General features: G+C 42.3%; 1 protein-coding gene across 3 annotated transcripts in view; it reads right to left on the bottom strand.

Annotated features, from left to right (window-relative positions):
• The window catches only part of NUP58 (nucleoporin 58), a 34,975-nt gene extending 22,869 nt beyond the window's left edge, over positions 1 to 12,106 (bottom strand). Inside the window, exons 1-7 of one of the 3 annotated variants that reach the window (XM_083736712.1) lie at positions 11,932 to 12,106; positions 6,004 to 6,140; positions 4,562 to 4,597; positions 3,023 to 3,172; positions 2,170 to 2,301; positions 1,411 to 1,521; positions 175 to 199 (exon numbers count right to left, since the gene is read on the bottom strand). In XM_083736712.1, coding sequence (XP_083592838.1) covers positions 175 to 199; positions 1,411 to 1,521; positions 2,170 to 2,301; positions 3,023 to 3,172; positions 4,562 to 4,597; positions 6,004 to 6,140; positions 11,932 to 12,005 — 665 coding nt within the window. In that variant the 5' untranslated portion in view covers positions 12,006 to 12,106. Of the gene's footprint in view, positions 1 to 174; positions 200 to 1,410; positions 1,522 to 2,169; positions 2,302 to 3,022; positions 3,173 to 4,561; positions 4,598 to 6,003; positions 6,141 to 8,616; positions 9,013 to 11,931 lie in introns of those variants that run through there. The other 2 variants (XM_083736711.1, XM_083736713.1) reach the window with 2 other exon arrangements.
• Between the last annotated feature and the right edge of the window lie 41 nt (positions 12,107 to 12,147).

Here is a 12,147-nt window from a genome sequence, read left to right on the forward strand (position 1 = left end):
TAGGCGCTGAGGTTTTTACCCACAGCGCCACCCGCGTCCCAACATTGAGAATATTTAGCGGTACAGAAATTTATGTATGCTTAAATAAAATAAGAAGTTATTGGTTGCCTTCCATTTAAGAGGCACATGGTCCCAACAGGTATTTTTCCAGCTATGAATATTTGGTACACTTACTCTGGTCTCGTTCCTGTTTTGTCACCTGAGGGGGAAAGGAAGTTAAAACTCTTAGTATAAACACAAACATGCTCCTAAATTTGAATTATGAAAGTATCAATAGGTTTCTTATATTGAACACCATCAATGACTCTCTTTTCTAAAAAGGATACCCACCCCTATTACCCTCGGCTAAAAGCTTCAAATATTATTTGGAAAAATGCTAGCTTCTGGTTCACCGCTATTGAACAAACAGCAGCCAGTTCCCTGACTTGTTTTACTTTAAGGGTCACCAAATACGGGTAGGATTGCACAGTTAGTGTCATTTAACCAATCTCAGGCCAGACATTTTCAAAGCATATTTTGATAGGTAGCAATTATTTTATTTTGGAGTACAGACTAACATGTCTGCATTAAATTTAGATTTTAAATAGTGTATTTTTTTCTTTTCTATTTTTTAAAAAACAGCAATTCTCTAACAAAAATAACCTGGTATTTTAAAACCACTGTTATTATCCATCCTACAGGGGCTCTATGCATAGTTTCAGATGCTGCAGGGCAGGGTGGAGAATGTATGGCCCTCCAAATACTGTTGGATTACAACTCCCATTGGTCAGTCAGCATAGCCCATATTCAGGGAGCTGTAATAGGAGCTGTAATTCAACAACATATGGAGGGCTACAAGTTCCCCATCCATGCTGTAATAGGAGCTTCAGTCGGAGATAAAGACAGGGGGGAAGTATATGGGAGGAGGAGGAGAAGGAGAAGAAGTGACCAAGCAGAGTTAGGGTATGTGAGAGGATTTCCTTGAGAATGCACTTGAGCACCTGAACCAAGCAGAAATGAATTTTCTGTGCATCAACTGGTGCACAGGGAGCTGGATCCTGCTTTTTGCAGGCTTCAGGTGTGCAGGCAGCTGATACAGCTCCACACCTGAGATCAGAGGTGATGTGGCTGCAGATTTGGGGAAATGGCCTGGGGGTAGAAATCTGGCCAGAACAAAAATTCCCTACTCTTGGTGTATGGAGTACTGATGAGCTGCGAAGCAACTGGGAACACAAGCCTCAGCGCCAGGCACCAAAATCCCAGAGCAGTAGAATCATAAAGCAGTTAGTTTCATTAAATAGTTTCCTATTTAAAAAGATAGATTTAGAATTTGTTGTTTTAATGAGTCCCCATGCAGTTCCAGAAAAAAGCCAGTGCCTAGTAAGTATTCTTGGAGAAACACCTTTCCAAGCTGTGTCCACAAAAACTTACTCTTTTTATCTGAAGAACTACTGAAGTCTATGCCCCCAAGACCTTCATTAACAGTAGTAGCAGGTGCTGCAGCCGTCCCTAGAGTCAAACCGAAAGCATTCTGTCCGAGCCCTGCAAGTAATCCATCAACTGTATCAGAGACTTCCTTTTGTCATGCATCAGTATTGAAAATAGTCTGAATATAGCATTTTTGAAGAAATATATCCTCAATAAATTGCCAGTAGTGAAAATCAAAGGCATGTTATGTCTACATTCACCAGCTAGAACCCATATGTAGATGTGGGGGAAAAAAAGACTTGTAGTATGTGTAGACAATGAAAAATTGTTTTCATCATCAACACTGCTCTCCAGCCAAAAATGGTAGGGATAAGGCCGTGAGCTTCAGAAATCTTCCGAGAAACATCAACACCCGACTATGTGGGTGTTATTCCAAGCTCTAAGGTGGGCAGAGGTTCATCCTTGATTCATTGATCTCAGAAACTCTCAGAAAGCAACTTAACTACTGAGAACTCTCTGTTGACCTTGAGCCCCAAACTATTTCTAATTTTCAGATAGTAACACAGCAAGTGATGCTGTTCATTTATTAGTTGTTAATGTAGATGACCACAAACCCAAGTACTTCAAAATAAAGGACCAGGAACAATTACTTAGTTCTAGCACAACAGGATTAGCAACACACACGGTATCTCAACAGTCTTGATAAGACACACATCTTTTGGACAAATCTGAGGCGGTAGATGCACATAAAAGGCTTGTCACCTGTAGCAGCTGAGCTTGCATTTGGGAAGAGTGTCCCTCCTAAACCAGCTAAGGCTCCCCCAAGAGAAAGTCCTGTGGATACTGTTGTGGTTGGAGCTGTGCCTCCCAAGTTCAGCGTAAAGCCAGTGGACCCTGAATATTAAGCAGAGGTGTAAGCTGAAAACACGCATGCTGATTTTCCTTCATAATAACAGCTATTATTACCTGCTAAATAAACAACTATTGGAATTCAGTTGTGGACAATATGGCCGAAACTTTCACAAATTCTACCTGCTGTTACCGCTGTCATCATTTACTTGCATGGATTAAGCACTCTTGCACTAAATCATCTGGAGGACTTGGGGCAACAGACATCCTTTTAAAGGAAAGCAAATTTTAAAAAGTATCTGTGACCATGCAGATGTTGCTCAGCTCCAACTCTAGCCAGCATGGCCAAGGGTTAGGAATGATACATGCTGTAGTCCAGCAATATCTAGAAGGCTATAGATTCCCCCACACCAATCTTACAGCATACATTCTGAGGCAAGTATTCCTTAGGCATGATGCATATGCTCCAATCTTACATCACTGTGCAGTTAAAGGGATTTTGATGACAAACAAAGCAGAGTTTCTTGGCACTTTTCTCCTCTTATCAGACGTAGGATGCTTCTTTTAGCATCCTTCATACTGGCTTCCCTATCACGTACCATGTTCTCAAGTTAATTCAGTGTACTAAACTAATACCATTATGTGAATGTTCAATCATCTTTATCAGAACTGCACTGATTCACCTGGTTTCTTTTTTTAGGAACAATTATGCATTTGTGAACAATGGAAAATATGATTTAAACACAAAACTATAAGTGTATATTACCTGTTGCTGGCGCAGATGCAAGAGCAGAGGAAAGTGAGAGGCCAGAGGTGGCAGAAGAGATAGGCAAAGCAAATGGTGTGGCTGATCCTGCAGGTTTGCTGAAACCTAGACTAAGTCCTGGGGTACTTGCAGAAGTAGAAGCAGGTGTGCCTGTAAAAGAACAATAAAATGTCATTCTTCTTTTGATGCCACTTAAACTGGGTATGTTCAGTAAAATTAAGAATTCTAAATTTATTACTCTAAATCTGTATATAGCCTGTGAAAAGTGAGCAAAGCCACATTAATTTTTTCACTCACTCTTCCATTAGACTCAAAGCAGTGAAACATATTTAACAACATGTACTAGCAGTAAGAGATAGCCAAGCTTCCCATATTTTGAGTGCTTCTGAAATTCTTTTAAAAACAACAACCAATAATATATGCACTGCTTCCCAACACTGTTGTCCCCTGTTCCCAGGGGATACGATGACAAAATCATCACCACCACTGGGGAAGGTCAACCCTGGGACCTACAAGTTTCATGTTTTTAATATGTACCACCTGAAACAAGGTTTCTGGTTCATCCCAGAGCATTGGAGAACCTGGAATATAATGGGTCCAAGCTATTCACTGCTTTATAGGACCACCATCAGGACCAAGGATAATAGCCAGAAACTGTAGACAGATCAAGTGGACAATAAGCGACATAATATACTCTTTGGGCCATTCCGGTCAAAACACAGGCAGAATTTGGCACCAGCTATCACTTCCCAGCTTCAATAGTGGGCCTACACAGAGTACTTTACTGTAGTCCAACTCAGAGATCACCATGCATAAGTGACAGTGGCCTAGTCCTTTTAACTAAGGAGCAACTGGATGAAGAATCAGATGCACCTGATAAAAGTATACTTCCGATGACTACTACAACCTGGATATCTGGAAGCAGGGCCCAGTCCAGGATCACAACCAAGCTGCATTAGGCATGGGATCACAACCAACACATGCTAGCTCAATTCTACCGCATATCAATGGCACGCCCTTAACAGATTATACAGAGTGCGGAAGCAGAATTGTTGATGGCTATGGACTGTGGCCTGAATACAGGCACCTTTGAAAAAAATGGGAGGAAGAGACAGACCTGATAAAAAGAACATGAAGAAAACGAAGAAAACAGGGAAACAAATAGAAAGATAATGGGAAAATATCACATAGGCAGGTTACAGAAATTGAATAGCACATATCACAACACACGAATAGCCAAGAGCTTTGGAGACTGGGGATCAGGAAGGCTAACAAGGCCGTGGAAAGGAGGTGGGGAGCTGAATGTTACATCTGGATTTGAACCAACCAAGTAAATATTTGAGTACATGTTCCTAATGTACCATTATCTACAGTTTTTACTTTCATATTTTTCTTCTTGACACTTTAGTCATCTTTGGGGTTTATCCAGCATTCCAAGTCTCTCATCATCCAAATCCAGAACTTTTCGTTTGGGCAGCTCTGAAAGTCACACCCCATTTAAAGAAAAAGCAAAGCTAGCTTTGAACATATAGCACTTACCAAGTGTCAGTCCTGTAGCCATGGTGGTTGCTGTTCCTGTGTAATACAGTGATGCCCCGCAAGACGAATGCCTCGCAAGACGAAAAACCCGCAAGACGAAAGGGTTTTTCGGTTTTTGCGTCGCTTCGCTAGACGATTTTCCCTATGGGCTTGCTTCGCAAGAAGAAAGCCCATAGGGAAATCTCCGGGGACCTCTTTTAAATGCTGGCGGTGGGGAGCAAAGCCTTTCCCCCCCCTCCGGCCTTCAGAAGAGGTCCAGGAAGGGCGGCGGGGGCCGAAAGGCTTTGCTCCCCACCGCCAGCATTTTAAAAGCGGTCCGGGATAGCAGGGAAGCGCTTCCCGCTATCCCGGACGGCTTTTGAAGACAGACGGGGGGAGCAAAAACTTTTGCCCCCCGCCGGCCTTCAGAAGAGGTACTGGACCTCTTCTGAAGGCCGGCGGGGGGCGAAAGTCTTTGCTCCCCCCCGCCTGCCTTCCCGGGGGCTTTAAAATCGCTTCTTTAAAGGACTTCTTTAAAATCGAGAAGTCTCCGCTGTCCCGGGGGCTTTTAAAATGCTGGGGGACGGCAGCGAAGCCGGTGCGCCCTATAGGACAAAAAATACGGTAAGTCTTTTTTCCGCTACGCAAAAACAGTGGCCAGAATAATTTATGCCTAAAGGTTGAAGGCCAAAAATAGACTGGCAGAATAAGCTAATAGAATATGCAGAGTAGTAATGTTGACTGCAAAGATAAGAAATCAAGATGAGTTGGATATAAAAGAAGAGTGGAAATACTTTGGCGAATATTAAAAGAAATATAACAATCAGATAAACTTCAAAGTGGCATTAGGTTTATGAGCAGCAGATAAAATAAGCAGAAGAGGGGTGGTAATTAAGGAGATGCAGCTTAACAAGGACTAAACAGGACCCCCCAGAGGGATGTGTGTGGAAGTAAGAGTGTGAGAGAAACAATGACTACTGTATAACTGATATATTAAGACATGTAAAATGCATATTTTTTTTAAATACATTATCAGCTCTCTAATAATACTATATAACCAGAGAGTGCTTTTAATAATGAAGATATAAATATTTTTGGCAAGGAGCAAAATTACTGAATATAATTTGAAATTTTAGCTACTCCTGCATTTTGCCACTAATTCTCATCACTAACTCTCAAATCAGTTACCAGTTCAAGGCTCACCTTTTTTATTTTTCAATTGAACAAAATAAAGTAGAAATAAAAAATGCATAAAGAGAAAAGCAAAAAAGGTGTATTATATCACTATACAGTATATGCAAACAACTACAGTTCCATATATGCTTGTCTAGTATACAGGTATATAAAGTGTTATTTTTAGACAAATGCATATACCGTTATTTATAACCTACTATATTTTTTTACACATTTCAAATGTCATTATACTTGTCTCATCTTAAAAGTGTAGAAATATAATATTTTACCTGTATTAGCCCCTCCCAATGTAAAACCAGTGGCAGGTTTTGAGCTAAAAAGTCCAGTTCCAAAGCCTACCGATGAAGCGGTTGTAGTTGCTGTAGCTGTCGAGCCCAATGTCCCAAAATTAAGCCCTCCAGTTGAGCTACATTACAAGACAAATAAATTAGTTAAATTTAACACACATTCATTTTTTTATTTCTTCATTGCAGTAGTTCTACAGAACAGTTTGAAAGTCAAAATGCCTCTTCCATATTTCTCCCTTTAATATGAACGTAAATGCTACCAGCAGATATTTCACCCTCAAGTCAACCAAGATTTATGTTGCCTTTTTTGGGTTTTTTGCTGCTAATTGTCATTATTTTAACACAGGCAAACACTTAAAACAAACAATTGCATTTGCAGTGTTAACATAATCAAGTAACTAATTACATGTTTCAGAACCCTATATGGAAAGGGACAGAGACCCAAAGTTATTAGTGATTTCAACTCAAGCTGAATAAAAAACAGTCCACTAGAATGAAGCAGCTCTCAAACTAAACTTCTGACATTACTGGAAATATTATAGGAAACACAAAATTCTTTACATTTTCAGTCTGAAGGGTAGGGCCTGACTATCCCAGAGATATACAGTTAACTTTATTTCTCACATCCCAGAACAAGTTTTAAAAGAAGTTATTAGCAGATTAAAAGTGAGCTCTTTTTCAGACTGAAGTAGAATAAAAAATCCTTGTAGCAATGCAACACATTTCATACATGGTTTTCAATTTCTACTATTGTTCACTCGCCATCACCTATCAGGCAGAAAAGTTTACGTGACGCTGTTGGCTCTCCAGTAATAACACAACAAGCAGCTTCTATAATTGCTGTCAACTCTGTTTTGGATCTCATATAACATTTCAGACATGGGATGTCTATGTTGCAAAATTAATAATGATGTAACCAGCAGGTTTAAATACCTTAAAGTTACGACAGTACGAATGTAATATATTATAAGACAGTGCAGATGAGCTCTATCATAGCCACAATATGGAAAGCAACTGCGAATACAACACAAAATCTGACAGCTATTCTCATCAGCACTTGTAAAGTTTATTTGATGTTTTAACACCCTGAGTGTCAGACACAACGCAATCAGGGTAAAGAACATTGAGGGGAAAAAGAACACAAAAACATAGTGTGTTCAATGTGATGGTGAGCTTAGCCTAAACCCCTTCCATCGTTATCATCCGCTATGCTAATAGTGAAATCAGTTATCTTATGCACTTTCAAACAGCACCATCGAAAACACAAGAGGCTAGTGGGAATCCTGACTGCTGGAGAAGTACAGGAAAATTGAAGAACAGAAACTCAAGAAGATATACAGAGAATAAAAAAACAATACATAAATACCTCCTAAAGAGCTCAGTGAGGAATGAGGATGCTCAGCAACCATAAAATAGTGGCTGGCTGCTGCAAGGGGGAGCAAGGGAGGTGGGAGAGCTGAATAGGAACACTCTGCTTTGCAACATTATGTACCTGCTTATTATTATTTAAATGGCAAGTGAATTTCCAGCATCAACAAGCATAGACATATCAGTTTGCATTTCTTGGTACAGAAAGTATTGGTCAGATGTGTAGAGATCTTTCTTATTCTAATTAATTCAAGAGGGTTCTGGAAGCTTCTCTGTGTGAAAGAAACAAGCAGAAGGCTCATGATGTTTGGATTATTCCTTCAGAGAAGCTGAGTACAGCTGTCTTAAGTACAGAAGATGTCTGAAGAAGTGTGCATGCACATGAAAGCTCATACCAATAACAAACTTAGTTGGTCTCTAAGGTGCTACTGGAAGGTTGTTTTTTTATTTTGTCCAAAAGAAAACAGCCAGCAATCTGCAGGTATCTAATATTCTTCACAGGACATACTTGTTTCTCCCCTAGATTCACCATCCCAGATGCACACTTGCCCAGAAGCAAACCCCACTGAGCTCAATGGGACTTAACCCCAATGTATGACTACAATTGCCGTCTTAGGTTTTGCTTTTGACTTTAGCTATTATTCATTGTGGCTCTTTCTGAGACATCCAAAATCACTTCACCCTACAAGCTGGACATATTGTGGCAATTATTATATATGGGGGTTATTTGGTTGTTTTTGATTATGTTTTTTGTGGTTTTATATTTTGTTGTGTGAACCGCCTAGAGACCTCTAGGTATAGAGCAGTATACAAATTCAATTAATAATAATAATAATAATGCTTTTATCGATCGCAGAAATTCTAGTTGAGTTTTCTTTCTTTTTTTTAAGTACTTCACTTCGGCTGCTGTTCACAACACACTTCAAAATAAATCCCAGCGTGGACTCTGGAAGACCTAGGCTAAAATCCCAGCTTCACCCACGAAGCTGGGGATGAGAGATATTTTCACCGCATAGCAACAAACTACCTCACAGGGTTCGGGTGGCGGGTGGGGAGGGAGCCACGTGCGCAGCCTCGAGCAACTTGGGCGCGCGTGTTCTACGTAACAAGACGAGGATAATAATGGCAGGGAGGCGATGCCTTCAACCGAGCCCTGCCGGCCAAGTCTACTCCCCGCTCCGTCCGAGGCGCCTCCACACTTTCCCCGCCTCCCCAAGCCCTGCTTACCTCGGGGTGCCTCCAAACGAGAAGCCCCCTCCGCCGCCGCCTCCAGTACCAGCAGCAGCTGCGGTAGCCGAAGGCAGAGTCCCGGCTCCGAAGGAGAAGCCCGCCGACATGGCGGCGGCGAGGGGGGAAAGGAACCCCCCCCTCTCCCAAGCGTGGGATGTGGGGTCGTTATGGCCTGAGCTCTCTGGACTGCAGCCGCCCTGTCAGGCTGCGGCTCTTCGGAGGTCTCCCCGGCGGGAAGTTTCAAAAGGCGGCAAGATTCCGGAGCTCGAATTACGCCACCGGCGGCGCCGCTAATAAACGTCGGAGGGAAACTCCGTCGCACGTTGTGTTCCCTTTGCGCATGCGCGCAGCCGCACGGCACCATGGGATCGTGGAGGACACTCTTTCTTTCTCCCCCCTCCTACAACTTTCGATAATCCTAGTGGACCGCAAAGATAAAGAAAAAAGTATAGACTGCCTTTTTTTCCTTAGGAGAGGAAGCTTCCGGGGCTCACGTTATAAACCGGCTCTTTTCTCCTCTTGAGCGGGAGTGAGAAAGCTCTGCCCGTAGAAATTGGTAAAGTCCGTGTTTTAGGGCAGGTGTAGTTGGGCAGCAGCGCGTCCTCCGCAACAGGTAGCAGGAGAGCATTTATGTTCTGGGAAGCCAGGACCTATTTCGGAGTTCGGTGGGCATTAAGGCATTTTTGAACATAAAAAAATTAATTAATCGCCCTAACCGTGCGACTTCAGATGTAGACTATGCTCATAACAAATGCATTCGCACCTCTTTGCCCGCCATCCTTTTAAAGGTGAGGGATGCTAGCTTGAAATTGTCATTGTTGCTGTTGTTTAATCTGTATGAAGTTTATGCTGGCCTGGTTTGATATTCTCGTTTAACTTTGGCCTTATGTCATTTCTGCCCTGGGATCTGGGGGGGGGGGCGATAAATTAATACGGAAAATAAATAACATAAATGATGAGGAGCTAGAAGCTGAGGCACAGTAGTTTAGGAACTGGGCTCATTTGGACTTCCTTTCAAAATTCCCGCCCACGAAGCACGAAAGTTGAAGAAAATGTCCACTTAAATTGTCCTGCCTGAACAGATCCAACACTCACCTGCATAAAGAAGTCTAATATTTCATTGGTTTGCATGTGGACGGGTTAGATGTCTATTCACAAGAAGAGTTCAGTGAGGCTCTAGTCTAACCTAAATGTTTAAAAACGCTGAGAAAAAAATATTATTTTTTACAAAATAACACCTAGCAGGAACGCCCGCCTAATACTACTACTAGGCTGCACTCATTGGTGTATGGAGTGACCAGCTGTTGTTCAGATATAAACCAAAATAAAATCATGGAGTTCTCTATTTGATTTCTATAGGCAGCTCTTTCTCCCGGCTAGCGGAGGGGGAAAATGTTTAGGAAAAACAGAAGTTGAGTCCTCAAGATGATGTTGGACTACAGTTCCCTTCAGCCCCTACCAGCATAGGCAGAAAGTTGAAGTCCAACAACTTTATAAGACTACCAGGTTGCCTACTTCCTCACCTCTATGGCAGCCTTCAACCTAGTGCCCTCCAGATATTGTTGGACTACAACTTCCATCAGTTGCAGCCAGCATAATCAATGGTCAGGGACTATGGGAGTTGTAATCCTAAACCTCTAGAGGGCACCAGGTTGGGGGAAGAAAGACTGGTTTATTTAGTTAGTTATTCTTACATTTACATACATGGTTCTCCCACGCCACATTTTATCCTTGTAACAATCCTGAGGAGTAGGTTTGGCTGAGAGACAATGGGTGGCGGGGCAAAGAGCACCCCATGAACTTTGTAGTCCTGTGTGGAATTTGAACCTTGGTCTCCCAGGTCCTAGTTCACCAGCTCTAACCACTACACCACACTCAACAAACTGTGAGGAAAACATTTTATCTTTCACACTTCTTGCCCACTGGCGAGTTGAGGAAATGGCTTTCAAAAGAAAGGATGGAGGTTGGCAGGTGATCCAGCTGCTTGTGCCTCGTCATACTGTACTTTAAATTGCTAAGCCTCCTGCTTTATGTAGTTGTATTTCCATGGCAAGATAAGATTCTAATGGTTAAATTAGATGACAGAGCTGTGGCTGCAGGGAGATAACTTTACTCAACTGGCAGCTGCTCTGGAACAACAGATGTGAGAGTGAGGGAAGACTCTGGCTTCTGCCAGTGGCCAGAGGAACAAAAGCCACTGTGTTGTTTGTTTTGTACTGCTGGAGATAATTTGATTAAAAGTTGCATCAAAAATCTTTGAACTAAAGACATAAAATGTCTCTCAAACTAATCTGAAAACTAATTTTATATTCATATCTCTTCCCCACCACCAGATGTTGCACAGTATGGTTAAAAGTATAGCATGCATTTAAAGCACAACTACACCACTTTAACAGTCCTGGGTCGTCATCCCCCCCCCAAAAAAAATCCTGGGAACTGTAGTTTGTTAGAGGTGCTGATAATTAGGGCTGCCATAAGTCCGGAATTTCCCAGACATACCCAGGATTCATCCATCGAAAATAGCATCCGGACGGAATTTTCAAAAATCGTTGAAAACCCGGGCATATGGCAGCACAACAACTTTGCCCAAAAAACTCAACAACTTTTGTATCTGGCTTTTCACTTTTTGAAATATGGCAACCCTACAATAATTGATGAGAGGCACCCTATTCCTTTCAAAGAGTGATCTCAGAAGCCTGACCCACATCTCACTAATCTCACACTGACTGTACAGTCTTGGGACTGTATTCTAGAACTGCACATCAAAGGCACAAATCCCACAGCTTAGCAAATTGGTCAGGTGACTGGACTTTCTCATGAACAATACTGTAATTACTATCAGGAATAAAGAAATAAGCTCTGGAGACTCTTAAAGCTGCCTCGGTAGATGCTGCCTCTGGATATAATAAATCTTACCCCCATGTCCTGATCTGACATAGGTAAAAAAGGTAAAGGACCCCTGGACAGTTAAGTCCAGTCAAAGGCAACTTTGGGGTGTGACACTCATCTCGCTTCAGGAACACCGTGACAGAAGCCAAAACGCATGGAAGCACCGTTTACCTTCCTGCCGCAGCAGTACCTATTTATCTACTTGCAGTGGTGTGCTTTCGAACTGCTAGGTTGGCAGAAGCTGGGACAGAGTAACGGGAGCTCACCCCGTCGTGCAGATTCAAACTGCCAACCTTTCGATCAGCAAGCCCAAGAGGCTCAGTGGTTTAGACCACAGAGCCGCCCGCTCCTTATTCTCCCCCTTTTTTTACCTTACCTCTGACATAGCACCTCTGATCCTTAGTATGCAATGAAGCTTTTTACCTGCCTGCATTGTTGGTTTTGGGGCCACCCCTCCAGAGAAGCCCCAGATTACAAAAGTCATTCTTCCTTGACATAGCTGCTAGCGTGACTCTTTTCTAAAAGTAGTTTCATCTGTGTAAACTGAATCAGAAAATGCCCTTAATCCTTTCCCAGCTAATCAGCATGACAATGTAACCCAGACCCCTTTGTTGTTGGGAAATTCCCAGTTGATTGGCC

Source organism: Podarcis gaigeae, assembly GCF_964106915.1.
Source record: "Podarcis gaigeae genome assembly, chromosome: 4".
Taxonomy (NCBI): Eukaryota; Metazoa; Chordata; class Lepidosauria; order Squamata; family Lacertidae; genus Podarcis; species Podarcis gaigeae.